Here is a 23,635-nt window from a genome sequence, read left to right as displayed (position 1 = left end):
TTTATCTTTACCATAGCCCCTATTGGTGTGCGTGGAATCTTTAGTTTCTAATATATTGTGTCCATTTATACCTTCATGGTAAACGGTTCGGTGGACTGTTCTGAACAATCCGCATTGGTTTCTTTGGCTGTCCAATACTATTGAGTGTACTCGGCAAGCATTGAACGAGTTCAATTCTATGTAGCTCGTGGAGGTCCAAGGTGGCTTATTGGTATCATTCTTGTTGATGCTGTCTCTTCTCCATCTACGTACTCAAAATAAGCCTGGCTTCACCTAATGGCTAACATCTCAGATTCGCCAGGAAGTTGTAGCATGAAGAAGTCCACTTGACTGTGGCAACATGTGCTTCTTGCTCTTATCATCTTTTATCTATGCTTTTAAGTCTCCTAGTGGAGTTTGTTATGTTTTTTTTAGTTCCGTACTCTTGTGTGTTCATCCCTCTGTCGTTTGACAAGGATACAGTTTCATGATTTCTAATGACAAAAAAAAATAACTCAAATACGTCCCGTAGTGCGACGGTTCGATAACGTAATGAGTCCCAGGATACAACTGCAAACAATCTTCTGAATTTGCGTCACTCTATCAGAAGCCTGGCGAAACTAGTTTTGTGTTGTACTCTCAGACACAAAAATAAATAAAATAAAAACATCACTATAACATGGAAGAATTGTATTTGTTGTTGGTTTTCAAGTGTGTCTCTCCATGCCATTTTCTAAATGGCTCACAAGCCTTTATATAGAAAATACAAAACATCACATTATGCTTTTGAGAAGCCATAATATACAAGAGAGTAATGGAGTCTTAAAGTCAAAAAATCAATATTGTCATTAAGAAAATTTAATTCCTTTTGACTCAATTTTTAATGACTTAGCAATAAAGAATATATTATATATTTGACCATATCAAACATAAATAATATTTCTTTTAATTTGGGTTTGCATTTTATGTTTATACAAATATAAAGATAGTCATGAATAAGTAATGGACATAATATCCAACTAGCAAATTCAAACCCAAATATCCAATATATGACATTTGCTAATTTTTAATATTTAGCCAAACTCATTTTGAACTTCCATTTCTCATTCAAAACCAACTCTGATTTTGACATACGAGTACACTACTTCATAGTGTCAAACATTCGGTTATTCCGACGAACGTCTTCGTCCGGAAACATACCGGAAAATGGTCTTAAACCATTTCGTCAAAAACGAGTTCCAACAGATCTTGCCGAGGTTCGAGTTGAATATGGTGATGGAGATGATTGAGAAGTATAAGGTCACGGTGGTTCCGATGGCCCCACCGGTGGTTTTAGCGTTGGTTAACTCGCAGGAGACGGATAGATACGACCTGAGTTCGGTGAGGATGATGTTTTCGGGCTCAGGTGCATTGACGAAGGAGCTTGAAGACGCAGTGAGTCTCAAGCTTCCCAGTGCCATATTTGGTCAGGTCAGCTTAATGATGCTCTCACTTTCACAATTATTTTTAAATTTTCGTAGTATATTTGAGTGCAAGGACTCTACAAATTATTGAAGTTCGAGAAATTTGACCGAGTAATGAAATTAATATTGAGTAATTCAGTAAATTGTTGAGATTTGAGAAGCGAGATTGAGTAATGATTCTTGCAGATTTGAATAGATTACAAATAAATGATACGGGTCATGTGGTATCTATGAGTAGGTGTGAGATTTGTTTCCCTAATGTAATCAAATGGAGTTTTTTTATGTATATATATATATATATATATATACACAGCAATCACATGGTATAAATAATTAATATACGATTCACCAAATCAAGCTTTAGAATTGTCCAGATCATTCACTGAACTCCGAATATTCATACTTATATTGTTTTGAAATATAATACTCCCTTACATGTCGTTTTACAACTATTCTTTTGTTCCAATGTTTTTATAACGTTTTCCAGAAATCTATGTAAAATATAGCAGATTTGACTTTATTTACCCTTTACGTCTTGTTTTATGTGAAAAGCTAGAAAACGTCACATATAAAAATACAGAGGAAGTATTTTTTTTGCTCAAGAATTAATGTTGAGGTTTTTATAATAAAGTTACAAGAATTGAATTTTGAATTTTTTAATAGTAGTTGTATATACTCGATTAAATATTAAGTTGTGACTAGTTCAAAACAAAGCGGGATTGATAAAATCAATAAATTTAAATATAATTAGTCACATATTATAAAACTATTATCATAAGTAAAAATAATTCATATCAATAAATAAGTAACTTTATTTAGATTTATATGTTATGCATAATCTGAAAATCTATATTATTAAAACTGAAATACTTTTTAGTACTGTTTGGAAACATTGATAGCATGATAAATGAAAGTTGTTTAGAAATATCGATAACATATTAAATACTTTATTTTATTTGCAGATTTAGCCATTTTAATTAGAATAAATAAAATATTTTTTTGTATTTCTCTTATTTACATATTTTGCCACTGTATTTAAAATCAATTAATTACAATGGTTATTGTTTATTTGTGGTGGAAATAAAAATACAAACTGAAATATATAGTATACAATATATAAATAAAATTTTAGATATATTATTATCTTATTTAATTTTGTCAAATATAAAAATTTCGAGAGTTCAATTTTCAACAAAACAAAATATCATAAAATAATAATAATTCATAGAAAACTAATGAAAAAGTTAAAAAAATTTAGCATGTTGTTTCATTTTAAAATAAATTAACAAAAAAACATGTTAACATATGAATAGTACAATTACATCAAATTGCACCAAGTTATAAATTTTTAATATAATATTATATACAAATAAAAAAACTATTACCAAATATCTATATTATAAAATAATAGATTCTACTCTATATGTAAATTGCAAAATATCAAAAATATACATGAGATTTTTTATAAAATCAACAATTTATGAGTTTATGTTTAACACAAGTTAAATCAAACATCCGTGCGGAGGCACGAGTCAATTTCTAGTAGTAATTATAATATTTTAGTCATACATTATCATTTTTCGTATATATTGTAATAAATGTATTATTATAATTACTTAGCAGAGTGAAAGAAAATATTTGTAGAAGGCAAGAAAATTCTATTCTCAGAAGCACTTCTAAATTGCTTTAGAAAAGTTGCTTTTCAGAGCCGTGGATATTAGAAAAAGCTAATATGGCTGTAAGCCCATGATTAACTCGGAGTTCTTAGGGTTACAGCTAAGCAATCACAGCTTATTCCTCTAAACTAGGACCGGCCCGCCCTACGGGCGGGATGTGAATCTTAAAACAATTTCAACAATTAAGTAAACATATAATATAAATTTCTATCATATAAAATATACATATTAGTTAAATTTTATACATGTCATTGTAATTGAATATTTTTAGTTCACAATGAGAAATCTGTGATTGAGTTTAAATTTCTATAACAAAATACAAATGATTTTAAAATCATGCGGAAAATATCTTTTTAATATATATATATCGTTTACATTAAATACATAATATATAAATATAATTAAATATTTAAATAGAATATCTTTGATATATATATATATATATATATTGCTTACAGTAAACTAAATTTTAATTTTCAAACAACACTTAGGAAATACTAAAACGATTTTACTTTTGAATTTTTATTTATATATATTTCTTTCTATCAGAATTTGCGAATGAATTATTTTTTAAACCTAACAATATTATGGATGTACTAATTAGTTACTTTGTTTTCTAAAATTATTACTTTTATAATTATGTCAAAATAATTTCTGCTGTATTGATTATATTTTGTGAGGTGTGTACCATTTGCGTTGATTTATTTGATATGTATTTGTTTTAAAAGTATTGATGAATACCAATACATAATATTTTTTTATTTTTCGTGTTGTATTTTGACATACTAAGCATATTTGGTGGAACAGAAGACTATCATTATTGTTGTTTGCGTGCTTGTCAAGTCAGTTACGGTGCGAATAATCCATAATCCGAGTATGAAAAATAGTTACCACCGTTAAACAAACTAATATTAATTTTTTTACTTGTTGTTTTAAAAGAGAATGTTTTCAGTAAAATAGGTTCATAAAATTTTAACAATAAAGATCAGAACGATACTTCATTTTCAAGTCCACCAATAGACCAGCTCGCAAAAAATAAAAATTCTAGCCCTGTTATAAAATGACTAAAGTAAGTTTGTAATGGACAGATTTTGATATCACAGTTCAAAAGTCGATGAATTTTCCTAGTGAAGCAACACTGTTGGGATTCTTTAGTATTTGAGTTCATCAAGTATACAACATACTGCGTGGCATTCTGAGAAAAGAAGTCTTGATCCAGCAATGCTATATCATACGTTAGAAACAACACATTAACCCTAGTACTGTAATAAGAAGACGTCTCCATTAATTTGAAAAAAAAGACATCTCCATTACTCTGTATAATCTTTTTCTTTTTTGTTTACTAAAATTTTGGAACAGCAAGAATTCCACCGAACAAAGTCGCACTGATAAACAAATTAAAGATCTATTTTGAAGTTATGACTTTGTTTACTAACTTCGTCGGTGTAACACAACACATGATAAATAGAACACATAAGAAGTAAAGCACACTGATCTGTAGCTTTGCAGAACAAAAGTAAAAGATCTACACTTGCAATAGAAAAGATCAATAATAATCCAAATCTTGACAGAATTTTAACAGCTTTTAGAGAACAATAAGTAGGGAGAAAAAAAATCTTCGCGGAATCTTGGGTAGAGAGATCGATTGTAAGCAGCTAGATATTCTCAAGAATAGCAAAGAACATCATGTTCTGGAGTGAACCTTTTGTCTCCCACAGCCCACCGTCCGTTACGCTCAAAGGACAAAGCACAACTGCCAGAAATAAAGACACAATATTAAACAGTTCAACATTAAAAACTTGTCTTTAAAAAGCAGATCTCTCATTGACGAACAAAATGACCCTCACAATTCTTAATGAAACTTCAGATAACTCAAAAACAATTGCTTGTAGAGTCTTTCCCAACCTCATCTGCTCAATTTGTAGATTAGACTCGGCATAGATACAATCACAAAGAGTCACCGCGATTCCGAACTCTCTGTAATCTAAGGAAAAGTAGATCTTAGTTATATGCAATGGAAGTAACATGAAAATATTTTCATGATCTAAACACCAACCTCTTGATGACATGGCGGAGAGCTTAAAAAATTCCCAGATGCCTTAGCTATGCGAAAGGAGAAGCAGTTAGAGATCAAAGAAAAAAATGTTCACATTTTTACATATAAGAAAAAGCTTAGAAACTGAGATAGTACTGCTTATGCGTCCTAGATCTTCAAAGGATCCAACAGTGAGAATAAGTCTTATTGAAACTGAAGCAGCCATATACTTTGAACCAAGTGAAGAAACCCTTACTGCTCATCTAAAACACAAAATCGAGTTTCTCAATCTAGAGTAACATGCAATCTAATTGAAACACGAAACACAATCATAATTTCAGTATATATTAAGAATACATCAGATTGTGCTACACTAAGAGAAGAAGAAACTAACCGGTTAGAGGAGCGACGATGATTGACGGCGAAGAAGGAGATGGTGACTGCAAAACGTATGCAAAATCAAGAGTACATATGATGATGATGATCTACAGAAAGTAAAGTTACCTTTTATAGGGTTAGAGACACCGCCTTACAGATCAAAACAAAGCATTGAAAACTACATAGTGGGAGAGTGTATCAATTGGAGTTAACACAAACCCATAACTCGGACCGTTTCATATATTAGGGAGAAGCAAAAACGTCAACTCGTCGCCGTTGACGCAGAAGAGAGACGATCTTTTTTTCAATCAAACAAAATTAGGGTTGGAGCGCAGAACAATCTAACTGGGCCAGATACACCTTCTACTTCCAAACCCAACCACACATACGAACGAAGCCCATGACGAAATAAGTTTAATGAAACGCTGCACTTTGCAAACAGGACACATGTCAACGCCAAGATCAACGAATTTGTGACCTGGAATCTGACGTGTCACCGGGAGAGAAACATCCTTTCTTTATAGTAATAGATTTAGTGATGTAGAAAGAAACGAAACTTCGACAAAAAAAGAGAAAGAAATGAAACTATGCACATCCCAGCCCCTACATCTCTTACCAATCATCACCATAGACTTTAATTTTTTTATCAGTATACATAATATTAATTCTAAAGTTGAATCTAATGAGTAAATTTTTTTTAAAAAAAATATGTTTCTATAATAAGATAATTTAATAAAATCACAAAGTCAATGAAAACTAAAATTTTAAATAATAATGATTTTGAATGAATTCAAAAATTCTTAAATCAGTAATAAATACTTCTACCAATTAGGCTTTTAAAGCCCATAATCCAATAAACCGAATTTCAAAATTTTCAGAAATATTTTAAATTCATCTACCAATAGTAATTATGCTTGAGGTAGGATCCATAGTTGTCATAATATTCACTACAATGTTAATCAAATATTTGTACTTTTGTTTGGTCATCAATATTACCGACTCAACTAATACTCTACTAATCAAATTGGTGATTTTGTGTCCATGTGAACGATGAACGACAGTTGAATCTTACCACTCGGTGCCTTCCATTTTTAATAGTTGTCTTTCTTTATTTATTAACACATATTAAAAAATTGTATTTTATAACCAAATATATCATTAACTATCTACATAATCATAAACTAACCAATAGTAAATAAACTGCATAATATAAAAATTTATATCGAATAAAACTAATAATGTTCACACTAAAAATTGAAAACGTGATGTAATTTAAAACAAGAAAATTCTATAAAACATCATGTATTTAAAAACAGAGGGAGTAGTACATTTAAAAAAAATCTAGAATCATTATATTTTATTAATTTTCAAAATATTAATTTACCAATAATAAATAAAGGGATGCTACAATGGTGGGAAAAAATTCAAATATTGTTGTTTCTTAAATTTTGGTAATGACAAAAACAAAAACACATTTCAGAGTTATGGAATGACTGAAATGGGAACAGTAGCTAAGTCGTTGGCACTTGCAAAGAACCCGTTCAAAATCAAGTCTGGTTCGTGTGGGACTGTGATCAGGAACGCTGAGATGAAAGTAGTCGATATCATTACTGGAGTCTCCTTACCACGCAACAAGCATGGCGAAATCTGCATCCGAGGCGATCAACTTATGAAGGGTAAAACAAAGTTTAATGATTCTGATGTGTCTGTTTTTTTTTCTCCCTTGGAAGAAGAATACTTTGATATAAAAGAAATGATGTGATCTATTTAGGTTATTTGAATGATCTGGAAGCTACTGCACAAACCATAGATAAAGACGGGTGGCTACACACAGGAGATATTGGGTTTGTGGATGACGATGATGAGATCTTTATTGTTGATCGTTTGAAGGAACTAATTAAATTCAAAGGCTATCAAGTGGCTCCAGCTGAGCTTGAAGCCTTGCTTATTTCTCATCATTTTATTGAGGATGTTGCTGTTGTCGCGTGAGTTTAAATGGGTGTATCCAGTTTGAAACTCTAAATGTGTATCTTCTAATGATATTTCTTGTTTCAGAATGAAAGATGAAGTAGCTGGTGAGATTCCAGTAGCGTTTGTGGTTAGATCAGAAGGGTCGAAGCTCACTGAAGATGATGTCATGAGTTTTATCAACAAACAGGTAATATTTTGAAATTTCACTTCTGGTCTTCAGCATGATATATACAAAGTGGTGGAAACTTTAGATGTCTTAATAAATAATGGTGTGATGATCTGTATAGGTGGTTCACTACAAGCGAATTAAGATGGTGTTTTTCACTGATTTCATTCCTAAAGCTCCATCCGGGAAAATATTGAGGAAAGATTTAAGGTCAAGACTATCTAATGGCTTGATGAACAGAAGTTAAAAAATCTTATCTAATACAAAAATAAAGAATGTGTTGATGAACAAAGTAATAAACAAGGGTTTCTTTTCAAGTTTTATTTATTTAGATTTGACGGAAATATGACCTTAATATAATATGAAATAATGGTAATTAGCATATATCAAAAGAAATAAGCATCTTGAACTATAGAACAAAAAGACTTACTGCCAATGGTTATGAATCTTATTTCATTACAATAGCAAAATTGATATTTATAAAAATAATAAAAACATAAATTAAAAACGACAACACAGACACAAACGACTAAAGAAGAATTGCAGAATCAAGATGGTTAACATATTTCCTTAAATCTTTAAATGCCCTAACACAAACGAATAAAGAAGAATTGCAGAATCAAGATGGTTAACATATTTCCTTAAATCTTTAAATGCCCTACAGTGTGACAGTTTCATAGCGCTCAGATTCTCGGGAATACAACTGCACTATGATAAGACCTGCGTTCATGGGCGGATCTAGGAGAGGCATTAGTCGGGGGCATCAAGATAAAGTTTGAATTAGTTGGGGGCATTTTAATAGAAATTCAGCTAGTTTTAATACAATTGCTTAAAGAAAAACAAAATTTAGTAGGGGGTACGTGACCCCGTTGGTCCTAATGTACGTCCGCCACTGCCTGCGTTTTGCGCAAGGTTGAACTTATATAATAAAAATTAAAATTATATAGTACTGAAAAATTAAATATGTATATGTGTTGAATTTTTTTTAATATACATACAGTTGTGTTTTCTTTATATAATTATTTATATGTTGGTCTGAGTATTTGTAATTATAATAGTGGACCGAAATCTATTTTGAATTTATGGTGAGCATGATCGATTTGAGCTTAAAATTTTTATCACCCTACTTATACTTAAAAAATCGTAATGTGGTCATCAAGTAAAATTTTAATACAAAAACATGTTTTACAATTTTTTCAATACTTTACTTTAACATCATTGAGAACTATTTTAATGGTTTTAGAACCAGCAACTTAGTATTATTTTCAATATCGAATTACTTTGACCTTAATCTTTCACATAGTTTTGAAAGGTTTCAATTAAATGACTAAATTGATGCAGCATATTTTCTTGTTTTAAGTCGTTAGCTGAATATACATATATATAAAATTTAATTTGAATATTTATTAAATAAAAATCAATATTAATACAATTTTAGGATTAGTTGTATCTTGTTATAACAAAACAAATTAAGCCATTCATCACATACTTTTCAAAGTGGGATTTTAAAATTTCTAATAATTTTGGTGGTTTAAAAAATAAAAATAAAACATATAAGAAAAAATCTAATTTTTTATTTTATGGTTAATGTGATTGTTTAATATCTTTTAATAATATAAAATTAAACAAAAAATCTATGATACAAAAATTGTGATCAAATATTTATTATTCATAATCATTAATCGTCATATTTATGTTAATCTTATTAGGTAATTCTGTAATTTTATTTAAGGAAAGTGCAAGAATATTCATTTGTATAATATTTATCTATTTGATAGATAGTTTAATAAAAAGTATAATATAAATTAAGATAGACCAACCTATTTTCAAAAAGTTCTGAATTTCATTCTCATGGTAACACGTAACTACAAAATAATGTTGTAATGCTTCTCAATTAATATATAATGGATGTTAAACCATTGATCATTAATTTTTAACATAATAATTTGAACAGTTTAGTAATTTATTTTTGGTTTTTTTAAATTCAAAATATAACATATACGAAAAAATCAAAATTTTAATTTTATAGCTAATTTGATTGTTTAATTTATTTTAATAATATAAAATTATACAAAAAAATGATGGAGGATATATAAATTGTTATCAAATCTTATTTATTAGAATCATTAAGTGTCATATAAATATTAGTCATATTTGGTAATTCCGTAACTTTTATTTAAGGGATAGGAAAAACAATTTATATAAATTATATTCATTCGATTTTTAAATTGACCGTAAAAATGACATGTGGCGCAAATCAATGTAAATGCATTAAAGTCAATGTTACTCCTTTAGTATATACGGGATATGATTCCTTCTCTCATCGATGAAGAACAGAATATGTTGAACCTGATTTTTGCGTTGCACTCTACTCAGGAAAGAAAAGAAAGACACAAAATAAAGAATCAAAATTTCCAGTGGGAGATTTATTTTTGCTATACTTGTTCGTATGTTTTGTTTGTTCAGTATGAATCACTTTTTCTAAATGGCTAATTAACTTTATATATGTAGAAAAGAGATTGAGAAGCACAAGTGGCTTTTACAAAACAAAAACGTACAAATGCATTCTGTAGATTTTGAATACAAATATTAATCACAATAAAGATGAGTCAAACACCATTATCACCAAGATTCTATTGTGTACTTAAAATGAAGATTTATGTATGACCAATTTGAAAAACACTAATATACTTCAATAATGGATTTTCTTTTTTTGTGTAAACTAAATTTAACACAAAAAATTATCATAAGTTTGGTGTAATAATAAGTTTAATGGACATAATGTTCAATTAACAAATTAAGACCATAAATCCAAATCCATAATCTTTAAAGTGGTTATTTACTAATTTTTTACATTTAGCCAAATTTTGAAGTTTTACAAGCTTGTCAAGTAATCCATTTTAAATCTTCATTTCTCATTCAAACTAATAACGATTTTGACACATGGTTACACTATTTCATAGTGTAAAATATTTGGTTATTCCGATAAACGTCTTCCTCCGAAAACTTATAAAAAATAGTCTATAATCATTTCGTCAAAAACGAGTTCTATTGAATAAGTTATAATTTTGTTGAACCATAAACAAAGACGGGTGGTTACACACCAGAGACATTGGCTTTGTGGATGATGACGATGAGATATTCCTTGTTGATCGGTTGAAGGAACTCATCAAATTCAAAGGCTATCAAGTGGCTCAATATGAGCTTGAAGCATTGCTTATTTCTCCTTCTTATATCAAAGATGCTGCTGTTGTGTCGAATGAATTTAAAAATAACTATAAAAACTTTTAATTTGAAAAACTAATGTTTTTTGTATGAAATAATCTCCTATATATTAATAGAGAAATATTTAAAAATATAACCTTAAGTTTGTATTAATTAAAAAATAGCTCTGGTGAATTGTCAAGCAATTAAAATGCTAATTAAGGTGACGTGTCAGCTGGAGAATCAAATGACAAATTGGTGAGTCCATACTTTAAATGCTAGAGAAAGTTATAGTAAAGAGATTAATGGATATATAAGGGATAAAATATAATTTATAATCCTCAATTTATGACCTATGTATGTATACGACATAGGTTAAAAAAACGTATGAACTAAACTTGATAAAACTTCGAACGCACATGAACTAAACTTGATAAACGTTCGACGACAGGATTCTAACTCATAACAGTTTAAGAACAATACGCCATTAACTGAACTTTCATAAAATATGGAACTGTCGATTACAAGCAACTATGTTAATAAATATGTTGATTGTTAAGTATGAATTAGTATTGTGACTTATTGGAGCTTTCGTTTCTGATGTAAACGTATTTCTTTTCTATGCAATTTAGTTGACAGCAACAACTTCAACATTACTCGCTTTGATCAACAGACATTATAGCCATTGTAGTTATGTCATTGAAGCCTTATAGCCATTGTTATTTCAACGTTTTTGTATTTTGTTTACCATTATAGCCATTGTTGTTATGTCACTAAAGTATTGTAATTACAGGGATTTGGAAAAGATAAGAAGTAAGCCAGTTTATAAATTTAATTAGAACCGAACACTATTGAAATAAAAAAAATCGGTATGTATGGAATATAAATTTTCGTAAACCAGCATTTATACATCGAATTAAGTACGAGCCTTATATCGTACAATGACGTATATATTCGCCTTGATACACAATTTGGGATGATGAAAATTTGGAAAATTAATTACATTCAATTTTCGAAAAATTTTCCCCCAATGCAAGGTTTATAAATATATGGAAGTCAGTTGAGGAAAAAGTAAATTAATTAGGGTTACGCAGAAAAATGTTATTCTTTGTTTAGGTTATTAAGGTACCTAACTGAATTAGTGGTATATATAAATGTAGGGTATTATACTTTTTTTTCTTATATGATATATTTTAAATTTTTAAAACGACTATAAATTAATATTAGATATAATACCAAATTTAAAGTTTTATATCCGACTGTAAACAAAATTAAGATATATACTTTAAAATAAGTTACGGTGTCTTAAACCCATTTCACAATTTTTTTTACAGTATCTTATATATATATATATATATATATAGTTCGTATGAAATAAATGTATTTTATATGTAAATACATATACATATGTAAGGCTGGAAAAACAATATTAATCCAAAAAATCGAACCAAACCGAATCCGAAAATAGTACTAAATCCGAACCGAAATTGATTAAATATCCGAGCGAGTTAAAAAATTTGGTATTTAGAGAACCGAAACCGATCCAAACTGAAATATTTTGGGTAACCAAATATATCCAAAATATATTTATATACCTAAACATATTAATTATTTTTAGATTTAACGTATATCAAAAACATCCAAAATATATAACATACTTAAGTTGTCCAACATACTTTAAAATATATACAAATGGTCAAAAATAAATGTGCAAAATAGTTAAATTTAAGTATACTCAAAACACCAAAAATACTTACAATATTTATTGATTATCTATCCAAATATTCAAACCAAACCAATATATATACTAAGTTTAGGTATTATGACATATGTTATTCAAGTTTATATGTAATATTATTTTGTTTAGAGATTTTGAGAAATTTAATGTATAAAATAAATTTAATTTTTTTAAAAAATAAATTAAATGGGTTATCCGAACGCGAATCGAATCTACAAAGATCTGAACCAAATCTGAATCGAAATTTATATATACTGAATGTGGATGAAATCTTTGATCCCGAAAACCGAATAGATCTGAATCGAATCCAAATGGAACCCGAACAACCATTCCTATATGTATGTAACATATATTTTTATAAAATACTTCACACCGCGCAAGGCGCGGATCGTCACCAGGTATTTGGTGTTTGAGAACGAATGATAAAATAGCTGGTGTGGTTCCAGTAGCGGGTGTGGTTAGATCGAAAGGATCTCAGCTAACTGAAAATGATGTTAAGAATTATGTTAACAAACATGTACGATTTTGAGATTTCACTTTTGATCTTGAAAATGGGAAACACACATGTTTTAAAGCGACCGTGCGATGGTCTATATAGGTGGTTCACTACAAGATAATCAAGATGGTGTTTTCGGTAAAAGCTATACCAAAATCAGCTTCTGGAAAACATTTGATACAACAAAAAGTTCGTCAAAACAAAAAGAAATCCGCTACTCGGAACAATGAAATTCGTCAAGACGAAGAAGAGATTCGCCTAGCGAAGAGAAAAAGTCGATCACTTGGATCGAATATTTTACAAAAACAAAACAAAAGCCTCATCTCCTTCTCCGTGAAAGTTAGAAGTGAGAGAAAGGAGAAGAGGAGAGAGAACTCTTGAATTTAAGATGTTACTTTCAGATATTCTGGAGATGTTCTAAAGAAGAAAACCATAGAAAAACTGAGATATATTTGCTCCCTTTCTCGTAAAAAAAAACCTGAGATATATTTTAATTGATAATTGTTTTATTTCTTATTTCGAGAAATGTTGGCATGGTTAGTTATGCAGCTCAGGTCCACGTTTCAAATCCATTAAAAAAATAGGTGATACATGTTGAATTATTGGGATTTGACTGGCAGGATTCACATGCATTTATTCAGATGTCGTCTTTAGAAATTAGTTGGAAAACCTTATCACTACGAGAGTTTTTAAAACGTAAAATCGGACTCGTCCATTATAGTAACAATAGTAAAACTACATTTCATTCTCCACACAAATGGCGTTCCGACAACAAGAAGCACTTTCTCTCACAAAAAAGACAGATCAAGATCCTTCTCAAGATTTTATTTTTCGGTCCAAACTTCCCGATATCTCTATTCCAAACCACCTTCCTCTCACCGAATACGTCTTCTCCGGCCACAGAGACGGCGACTCCACCACCAAATGTCTCATAGACGGTGCCACCGGACGTGTCTTTACCTACGCCGACGTGCAGATCACTTTACGGAGGATAGCTGCCGGAATCTACGGCATGGGTATCCGCCATGGTGACACCGTGATGCTCCTTCTCCCAAACTCGCCGGAGTTTGCTCTATCTTTTCTCGCCGTGGTTCACCTCGGAGCCGTGTCGACCTCCGCTAATCCGTTATTTACCCAAACGGAGATCGCAAAACAGGCAAAAGCCTCCGCGGTGAAGATGATCATCACGAAATCATGTCACGTCCATAAACTAACAAACCTACAACAGCTCGGTGTTGTCATCGTTTGTGTGGACGACGGAAATGACGTCGTTTCGTTAGCTGACGGTTGCGTGAGTTTCAGGGAACTGACTCAAGCGGACGAGACAAAGCTTCCTAAACCGCAGATCTCTCCGGAGGACACGGTCTCGATTCCCTACTCCTCCGGGACCACGGGACTACCAAAGGGAGTGATGATTACTCACAAGGGATTAGTCACGAGCATTTCTCAAAAAGTCGACGGAGAAAACCCTAATCTTAACTTCACCAGAGATGACGTCATCATATGTTTTCTCCCAATGTTTCACACTTTCACGCACAGCTCCTTGATGCTTTCGGCGATGAGGACCGGTGCGGCGTTCTTGATCTTGCCGAGGTTCGAGTTGAATCTAGTGATGGAGCTGATTCAGAGGTACAAGGTCACTGTAGTTCCGGTGGCTCCTCCCGTGGTTCTAGCGTTCGTGAAGTCCCTGGAGACGGAGAAGTACGACCTGAGCTCCGTGAGGATGATGCTTTCAGGCGCAGCTACGCTCAAGAAGGAGCTTGAAGATGCCGTACGTCTTAAGCTTCCCAATGCCATATTTGGTCAGGTCAGTTTAATGACGCTCACTTTCACAATTATTTTGTATTATTTCTTCATAAATGTTCGTGCGACGGTCTCTACAAAATTGCTGAAAATCGAGAAATGTGACTACTGAGATTGACTGATGGTTCTTGGATGACTAAGCTACTTGGAAACAGAGCTAGTTTGATTATTACTTATGGTACAAGTCATGTGGTAACCAAATGGAGTTTTTTATGTATACACAACAATCTCGTGGTCTATATAATTAAAAAGTGGTTTATTGATTCACCATATCAAACTTTAAGACTATTTACGTCACTGCCTTGATCATGGTGCGAATTTTGAAATATAGAAAGATTTCCTTACTAATTTTTAACATAGTTATACTAATTCTCGTATTATTATATCTCTTTGTTAACTTTTATCTCTTTTTTTTGGCTATTGCTTCCGCAAATATCACTATTTTCCGGCTTTTATAATCTATAATGTATCTCATTGTAAAAAATTTAATAAAATTTTGAATTAAAAAGTATGAAATCTGACTTAACATAGTAATTAAGAGTTTGATTGATTAAGGCTGTAGCTTTTAGTTTTCTGCTGTAGAATTTTAGCTGTATAATTTTGGTTGTAGCTATAGATTTTTTGCTTTGATTTTTAAAAGAAAATTATAATTAGTAAACATCGATAAGAACTCACAGACATGTTAAAGTTTTATAGAGCTCTGATTTTGTGCTGTGGGAAAAATGGTATCTACAGCCAAAAAAATAAAAAAAGGAAACTAAGCTGTAAGTTTTGAAAAAGTAAAGAAAAGTTAGAGTGGTAAAAAAATGTGACTGTGAGTTATTTATGGCTGTCTACGGCAACGAGAGCAACTTCCAGATTGGATTATTAGAATATTACTAGAGTCTCTGTCCGCGCTACGCGCGGAAAATATTTTTAAATATTTTAAATTTCAGATAATAATCTAGAAAAAAAATCAAGTTTCATTGTTTAGTTTAATTAAAATTTTATTATATGTTGTATCACGGGTTTTCCCAATTTGTGAATTAATTGATGAAGATAGATTTGGGTGGAATATTTAAATCTGAAGACGTGATATAAAAGTTGCTAGAACACGAATTAAAAAATCATAAAGAGGTTTGGAGATTTTTTTTTCTTTTTCTATAGCTATAGTTGTGGACTGTATGAAAGCAGGGAGCCTGAAAATGTTAAAGAGTGAATTAGTTAACGTAAATTTTTAATAGTAATCCAAATATATTATTTTAGAGTATAAAAAGACATACTTGGCAGTGGTTAGGCATCAATCCTCGTTTGGGAAAGCTCAGGAGGTGAGATTTTCCTTTTGTCGATAGCTAGAACACTGCCAAACATTAAAATGAGAACTATTAGTAATAAGACCAGAAAGAAACAGTCTAAGTGAAACATTTTTTTTTTTTTTTAACTTTCGTAAGATGGGAGATCGTTAAAAATTTCTCTGTAAACTATATTCTTCACTTTTAGTAGGTGTTTTACATATTATATATGGATTTACTAAAAGACACATGTGTATTTAAATAACAGCGCTTTGACATGAGAAAGGTTTTTGTTTTTTTAATTATTTTTATGTTAATTAACAACAAACGATTTTGTAATGACAATGGCTCCAAACGTAGGGTTAATTCTTACCGTAATAAAGAGCATTACGTTTATACGTTTTTGCATTCTTGGTTTTTAAAAGGACGAGCAACATGTATACAATTTGGAAACAAATATTTAGAAGTGAAATCTTACTGTATATAAAAAAGTTTCAATTTTTTTTATATTAGAGAGTTTATATTATACAAATGAAAACTCACCACTAGCTAGTCTATTTAGTTAAGCTAATTAAAAAAGCTTGATTTTTCGGTTCAGTTCGATTTAAAACTAAACCAAACCGAATTATTTGGAATAAAATATTGAACCATTGTTAAAATCAAACTATTTGGATTAGTTAAACAATTTTAACTAAATGACTGAGACATATATTTTGGTTTGGTTCTGGATTAATAAAACATTGAATTAAATGGATATTTTGGTTTGATTCAGATAGGTTTTGTCGATTTGGTTTTTAACACACCTAAAACTGGGTTCGCGGGTCAATCCGTTCCGCCAATCCGCGGGTCTGTTATTTTTTTGATTCAAGATTTTTGACCCGTATGTCCCGCCAAGAAAGATTTAAAAACCCGCTTTCGTCCCGCCTAGATTTGTGGATAACTCCGCGGGATATGCGGTTATATAAATTTTAATAAAATAACTATTTTAATTATATATTAATTATTTTTGTAATAAAATAATTAAAATTATATATTTAAAAATAAAAATTAAATTTTCCTCTTTTTGTGTTATATAATTAAAATTATATAATTTTCTAATATTTTATATATATTTTTATGAATTTTTTATTATTTTTTGGAAAAACAGTTATTTTTTTTGCGGGTTAGCGGGTACCGTAATTCAAATCCGACCGATCCGCACCCGTCCACTTGAAATCGACTCGACCTGCATCCATATGTTAAACTTTTAGAATCAGCCGGTCCGCACCCGCCCAAACAGGGTAATAATATCCTAGAACCCGCGGGTAAAAGCTCAAAAAGTTAATATAATTTCACACGTCAAACATGTTTCTCTAAGAAATAAAGTGAAGGAAGACAATTTGCAAATTTCAAAAGAAGGTTTACACTAATCTTTATTACAGCGGTTTTACTAAAGTATTACAGAGAGACAGTATGCAAAAGTGTAAAATGAGACTGTAATCGTAGATTTTTTGTTTTTTCATTCAAATGTCCCATCTTTTCTTGACTCGGAACATCAAGACTGAGGTTTTGATGTCATCTTGTGGAACTTGAAGCATGAACTGCACTTTCATCTTCATTGGCGTCGATTTCACTTTCCCAGCTTCATCCCCCACCTGTTGCAAACACAACAATCAAAGGCTTAGCACAGTGTCCTTAGCTATAATAATATCACCCTAATTGTAGTAACACAGCTCATCCTCAGGTGCTATGTTACATTAGCTAGAATGCTATATACAACATACTACTGTGACTCGGTTTTGGGATTAAGAGGAAAAAACGATTTCAGGGATAATATAGAGAAAGACAATTAAACTAAAGTTTGGTGTTTTACCCAGAGAGAAACCCAGGCAAGGCGTACTTCAGAATCATAGCCAGCTTTGAACTTGTAGTCTTTACCATATGTGCGTTTGTAAATAGCACTCCACATGTTTGAATCAAACTTGTACCAGTAGCTGCATAGCAAGTCATCATCATGATGCTTATACACTTCCATAAACTGAATAATGAAGCAGATGAAATAGAGAGGCCACTAACCTCAACTTATCTGAAGGGATAATCCTGCGCTTGAATGCAAATGAAGCAGCATTGGAAGGAAGGGAGATTGTTGGGATGAAAGACAATGCATCATCCTGTAATCAAAGACTTAAAATGTCACATCCAAAAGATGGCAAGTAAGGACATTCTCTTTACATGTGTACCTTCTACAAGTTATTGCCTACTAAAAAAAACAGAAGAAATTTTTGAAAAAAGTCCAAAACCTTATAAGCATATCTCAGCCTCAACTCTTCATCTGTGTATAGAGCGGAACAAACACCATCCATAACTTGACGTTTGAGGATCCCATTAACAGATAACATTCTCTTATTCTTCTCCTCTTCCTCCTCCTCCTCTTCTCTCTCTTGCATCGAAACTTCGCCTAATGGGAATTTAAGTGTCGCTCTTGGCTGCAAGAAGAAAAAAAAACCGCCAGGAGTTACACAAAAGCTTTTAAAGGCGGCAACAACAAGTAGACAATGTAAGAGATGGTACTCACGTAGCCAATAGGAATAGGTGATGAAAGCTCAAGAGAATAACCAGGCTCAGCCAGGTTTGCCTCCATAGCAACCTCTCCTTGTTGTGCCTACAACAACATACAGTTAACCAACCAAACACATTCACGTGATGAATATAAGAGCTTGGCACACAATACTGATGTGTAATTACAAAGCGGATATCATCTCATGTTCATTGCCTCTCAAGTCTCTCACATGGAAGTTTTCTAAGGAAAAGAACAAAGAGGAGTTATGCTTATGTGATGGAGAAGTTGATTGAAGAAAGAGAGAGATTGTTTAAATGTTAGATATTTACCAGGAAGATGTTGGTTCTGTAAGCAGTGTAGAAGAAAAAGATGGTCACTAAAGCCATGTAGCCTGCAATGACAATGCCAGTTGCAAGGATTTATTTAATTTTCCAACTATCTGGTGTAGGATAAGGCAGGACTTTGTCCTTTGAGATAGTCATGATTATTCCTGTCGAGCAAGTAATTAACAACGTTAGTAATGTTTTCAATAAAGCACTTGGGAGAAGTTTTTAAAAGAGAGAAACACATCATCGTTCAAGATGACAATGATCAAACCATAAATGGTGAAAAGTCAAAGATCCATATTAAAGCAATGCGCATGCACTCAAACTATAGAAGAGGTACAGAAAGAGGCTATAAACATGAAGATTATTTGAAGGTGTTCATAAATACATGGAAGGTTGATTACTCACCACTATAAGAATGGTGACTGAGACTGAATAAATCTGTTAGAAAACAACATGAGAAAACAAAAGAGAGAAGATACTGTAAAAAAAAATATAGCTTTAAAAGAGAGCACTGACTTTGTAGTTCTTCATTATATTCGAGTGGTTAACAATGAGTCAAGGCTAAAAATATCAGAAGCGCCTCGTGCAGAGTATGTAGCATCAGCAACAGCGATACAAATATTGGCTCTCTTCAAATTAGGAGCATCCATCACCAGTCATTCTACATATATGTTTCAACTCTTGCAACTTTTTCAGAATCTTGTACTTGTGCTCTGGCTGAAACAATATTGAAACATCGTTGTAGAGAGAAAGAGCAAGTTCATGAACAAACAAAACCATCATTTTAACTAACCTGGGAAGAGAGCAGCAAAGCCAGCAACTTTATCAATCAACTGTACAATGGGAACAGCAGCTAGGCTTTCATCTTTTGATTGCCAAGTAGAGAAGCTGATGCTGATGGATACATGTTTGATCCCATACTGAGCCTACGTCTAGTGTATTTGGAGATAGCAAGTTGATCACCTATAAGAAAACCAATATAGCATAAGATTTAAGCCAAAAAGAGAAGTAAATACACAGATACTAACTAACCAGTGATCATCTGGATGTTGACACCGAAGTCTGAAGCTCTTCTAATACACATGTATGCACTATCATGTCTTGGAGGACCAAACAAAGGCAACACACCAATGAGTTCACATGGACCACCCGAGCTTATTTTATGTTTTCTCAGGTAGAGCCGTCTTGCATCAGCTAATGAACTCAGTCCAGGCTCAGTGTACTTATCGATTGCTAAGTGGACTCTGTTCCTCAGATCAGCTCTTGTATTGCACTTGCACAGACCAAGAATCTGAATATCATCAAAAGAAAAAGGTTTTACTGGTTAAATCATTGAAGAGAAGAAACAGTACTAAAACTTGAAGTGCAGTAAAACAAAATCAGTTCGTAGGTACCTGTTCTGGAGCTCCTTTTGCTTACTCGGTGCCAGTCTCCATTACTATCGATATAACTAAGACAAGATTGAATCGGAAGTACTGAATCTCTCTAATACCAACTCTTGCCTCTTAGGATCAGCAAGTATTCCAACCATATAGCATCTTGATTCTTTGTTCTTGAAGCTCTAGCAGCTAAAAGGTAACGCTTCAACGCTTTTAAGAATACAGAAAATTACAATGAAAATAAAATAAATCAATATAATTTCCCTGAAGGAAAAAAATGAGACTTTGGTTAAGATCAAACTCCAATGTTTTCATAGCTGTGTTGTGACTTTCTCATCTCAGCCTTGCTCAAATCACTGTAATAATTCTTGGCATGATCGCATTGGTCAAGGTGGAAAAATGACCGCAATGAGAAACAGGAAATATGTACCAGAAGAGGTGCAAGAGCAAGCTAGGAAGACATAGTGATGTGTGTTGTTGAATCTTTGCTTGAAACCTCTCTGCAGTTTTTTTCCGGGTAGGATCTGTTAGATAGACTACAGCTCACTTTTGGTCGCCCTCAATAGAAATTCTTCAATTCTGGAACCATCTTATACAGACGAATACGATAGGGTAAGAAAGTAGAAGTCGAAGAGAGATTCATGATGTGAATGCTAAAAAAAACAATAGTATGTCAAATTAATGGTAGATGATGGAAGAAAACTGAATGGCCGAGAAGTTGGATAGAGTAACTGGAAAGACGTCGAAGAAGAGGAAGGAAGCGCTATCGCTAGGTTAGATTTTTTTGACTAAGCTGACATGGCATCTTAACACAATTTTATTGGCTGGAATTAATTTGCATATGTGTACACTCTAGTTGTTGAGCTTATTTACCTTTTAGTATTGTTTTGATATGTCTGCATTGATTATCTTAGTTGTCATAAACTTTTGACTATACATGTCATCAAGCAGCTGGATTGTATAGTAACATGATTCCATAAATTAATATTTTCTTCACACATATTAAAAAATCATTAAAAATTACTACACCTCTAATTAATACACTATTTTATTTATTTATACTAATTAATGAACTAACAGATAAAGACAAAATAAAAAAATATCATATATTTACATTAAAAATATAAAACGACATTTATAATAAAACATATTTTAAAGCTTACAACGACATTTAAAATAAAACAGAAAGAATACTATATAAATGTAATATTTTAATTAATTAGTAAATTAAAAATTTGTCAATAAATTTAATGGAATGCTAATATTGTGAAAACATCTAATGTTGTTGTTTTAAAATTGTTGTAATGACTAAAAAATAAAAAGCATATTTTCAGAGTTATGGAATGACTGAGGCAGGAACAGTGGCTAACTCTTTGGCATTTGCAAAGAGCCCGTTTAAAACTAAGTCCGGTTCGTGTGGGACTGTGATCAGAAACGCAGAGATGAAAGTGGTCGATACAATTAGCGGAGTCTCTTTACCACGCAATAAACCTGGCGAAATATGCATTCGAGGCGATCAACTCATGAAGGGTAAAAAAAAGTTTAATGATCATTACATGTTAGTGTTTTTCCCTTGCAAGAATACTTTTATAGGAAGGAACTTATGTGAATTTATTAGGTTATTTGAATGATCCGATAGCTACTGTCCGAACCATAGATAAGGATGGGTGGTTACACACAGGAGACATTGGGTTTGTTGATGAAGACGATGAGATCTTTATTGTTGATCGGTTGAAGGAACTCATCAAATTCAAAGGCTATCAAGTGGCTCCAGCTGAGCTTGAAGCATTGCTTATTTCTCATCCTTGTATCAAAGATGCTGCTGTTGTCGCGTGAGATTTAAAGCAAATATAAAAGCTTTCAACTGTAAAAATAATATTTTCTCACTTGTAATAATATTTGTATTTCAGAATGAAGGATGAAATAGCTGGTGAGGTTCCTGTAGCGTGTGTGGTTAAATCAGAAGGATCTAAACTAACTGAAGAAGATGTCAAGAACTATGTCAACAAACAGGTACAGTTATTAGATTTCACTTTTGATCTTCAACATGGGCAAAACACAATGATAAAAACTTAAGATGTATTGAATCGATCGTGCGATGGTCTATATAGGTGGTTCACTACAAGAGAATCAAGATGGTGTTATTCGTAAAATCTATACCAAAATCAGCTTCCGGAAAGCTTTTGAGAAAGGTTCTTCGAGCTAAACTGTAAGCCGAGTTTCCTAAACTAAACAGATAAAAGAGAGTTTTCAAATGTGTGTGTAAGATCGGAGATTGATGTCTTAGAGAAGTAATAAGTAACAACTATTTGTCATCTCACTTGGGTGTTGAAGCATCAATCATGTAAAGATAAAAGGGATTTTTACATTCATCTTTTTAAAATCAAGATGAGCGGGGCTAGGTGTTCAGAAAAAAAAAGATGAACGGGGCTTGGTGTTCAAAAAAAAAAGATGACCGGGCTTCATTTTTTAAATTTTGTTAAATATATAATGTTGTTTTCATTTACGAGTCGTGGTGGACTCAACTTGGACTGGTCCGAATCGACAAGTGATTCTATATGATCCAAAAGGTAGTTGGCTTTGCTGTACATATCATATTTAAGAACATTTAGTTTTAGTTGTTCGATATGATTGTGTATAAGAAGTGTTATAGGAAACGAAGCTGTGTAGCTGACTTGAATGAAGACTCAAAATTGGAACCGATTTAAACTTAAACAAGAGGTTACTTGGAGGTAAAACAACCAAAAATTTATCTTGGATAAGGGAAATTAATCAATGGGAAATTTTCAAAAAGCTTTGAACAAGATCTGAAAAGATTATATAAAAGAGATTTGAGAATCTAAACTATTAAAACTGAAGTACATTTTGTACTTAACCCTAATTTTTCCACAATATTTACAATTTTTGCCACTAACATTAACTTTATACATTCCTAATTTTTAGAAAAGGCTTTCACGCCATATTAACATAACGATCCGACCAGCCCATTAACATTTTTTATCCAATAATTGTATATCTACAGACTCTACCCATAAAATAGGATTCATCTTTGGTATCACCACAATCCCACTATCTGCATGAAATGGTTTACATAAATTAGAAAACTGAGATTATTAAATCAAGTGCCAAAATATATCTACTCTATTAAAATAGAGTCCTATTTGAAAATTACCTTGGCATAATTTTTTTGGGCCTATTGAAAATGTTG

The 23,635-nt window shown here is 31.8% G+C and overlaps 3 protein-coding genes across 7 annotated transcripts; 2 read left to right on the top strand and 1 right to left on the bottom strand.

Annotated features, from left to right (window-relative positions):
• Window positions 1-7,014: 7,014 nt before the first annotated feature.
• Window positions 7,015-7,966, top strand: LOC108859869 (4-coumarate--CoA ligase 4-like). The gene is made up of 4 exons (XM_018633772.2): window positions 7,015-7,207; window positions 7,303-7,516; window positions 7,587-7,689; window positions 7,790-7,966. The coding sequence occupies exons 1-4, from the start codon at window positions 7,021-7,023 to the stop codon at window positions 7,913-7,915; spliced, it is 630 nt and encodes a 209-aa protein (XP_018489274.2). The 5' UTR covers window positions 7,015-7,020; the 3' UTR covers window positions 7,916-7,966.
• Window positions 7,967-13,790: 5,824 nt separating this feature from the next.
• LOC108805208 (4-coumarate--CoA ligase 4-like) lies at window positions 13,791-22,801 on the top strand. 2 transcript variants are annotated; one of them, XM_018577183.2, is made up of 5 exons: window positions 13,791-14,913; window positions 21,762-21,957; window positions 22,067-22,259; window positions 22,338-22,440; window positions 22,539-22,801. In XM_018577183.2, exons 1-5 carry the CDS (start codon window positions 13,864-13,866, stop codon window positions 22,638-22,640), a joined length of 1,644 nt encoding a protein of 547 aa, XP_018432685.1. In that variant the 5' UTR covers window positions 13,791-13,863; the 3' UTR covers window positions 22,641-22,801. The 2 variants fall into 2 exon arrangements, with proteins under 2 accessions (XP_018432685.1, XP_018432684.1); XM_018577182.2 differs by having other exon boundaries at window positions 13,792-14,913; window positions 22,046-22,259.
• On the bottom strand, window positions 17,546-20,220 carry LOC108805209 (outer envelope pore protein 37, chloroplastic). Of its 4 annotated transcripts, none has more exons than XM_018577184.2 (10): window positions 20,081-20,220; window positions 19,842-20,011; window positions 19,565-19,765; window positions 19,454-19,486; window positions 19,049-19,209; window positions 18,735-18,821; window positions 18,460-18,645; window positions 18,236-18,330; window positions 18,033-18,153; window positions 17,546-17,814 (listed from the first exon to the last, which is right to left on the bottom strand). In XM_018577184.2, exons 5-10 carry the CDS (start codon window positions 19,103-19,105, stop codon window positions 17,683-17,685), a joined length of 678 nt encoding a protein of 225 aa, XP_018432686.1. In that variant the 5' UTR covers window positions 19,106-19,209; window positions 19,454-19,486; window positions 19,565-19,765; window positions 19,842-20,011; window positions 20,081-20,220; the 3' UTR covers window positions 17,546-17,682. The 4 variants fall into 4 exon arrangements, with proteins under 4 accessions (XP_018432686.1, XP_056842548.1, XP_018432687.1 ...); XM_056986568.1 differs by having other exon boundaries at window positions 19,565-19,761; XM_018577185.2 differs by lacking the exon at window positions 19,454-19,486.
• Window positions 22,802-23,635: the final 834 nt, after the last annotated feature.

This window comes from Raphanus sativus, chromosome 5 (genome assembly GCF_000801105.2).
Source record: "Raphanus sativus cultivar WK10039 chromosome 5, ASM80110v3, whole genome shotgun sequence".
NCBI lineage: Eukaryota > Viridiplantae > Streptophyta > Magnoliopsida > Brassicales > Brassicaceae > Raphanus > Raphanus sativus.
The sequence above is the reverse complement of the archived record's forward strand: the minus strand, read 5'-3'. Positions and strand labels throughout refer to the sequence as shown.

Excerpts from the sequence above, each read along its gene's own strand:
- LOC108859869 (XM_018633772.2), top strand. The coding sequence starts at position 7,021 with ATGACTGAAATGGGAACAGTAGCTAAGTCGTTGGCACTTGCAAAGAAC. Across the intron at positions 7,208-7,302 it reads AGGCGATCAACTTATGAAGG|GTTATTTGAATGATCTGGAA; the intron begins GTAAAACAAAGT and ends TGATCTATTTAG. Across the intron at positions 7,517-7,586 it reads GAGGATGTTGCTGTTGTCGC|AATGAAAGATGAAGTAGCTG; the intron begins GTGAGTTTAAAT and ends TTCTTGTTTCAG.
- LOC108805208 (XM_018577182.2), top strand. The coding sequence starts at position 13,864 with ATGGCGTTCCGACAACAAGAAGCACTTTCTCTCACAAAAAAGACAGAT. Across the intron at positions 14,914-21,761 it reads CCAATGCCATATTTGGTCAG|AGTTATGGAATGACTGAGGC; the intron begins GTCAGTTTAATG and ends GCATATTTTCAG. Across the intron at positions 22,260-22,337 it reads AAAGATGCTGCTGTTGTCGC|AATGAAGGATGAAATAGCTG; the intron begins GTGAGATTTAAA and ends TTTGTATTTCAG.
- LOC108805209 (XM_018577184.2), bottom strand. The coding sequence starts at position 19,105 with ATGGCTTTAGTGACCATCTTTTTCTTCTACACTGCTTACAGAACCAAC. Across the intron at positions 18,646-18,734 it reads CACCTATTCCTATTGGCTAC|CCAAGAGCGACACTTAAATT; the intron begins GTGAGTACCATC and ends TTCTTCTTGCAG. Across the intron at positions 18,154-18,235 it reads ATCCCTTCAGATAAGTTGAG|CTACTGGTACAAGTTTGATT; the intron begins GTTAGTGGCCTC and ends CTTGCTATGCAG.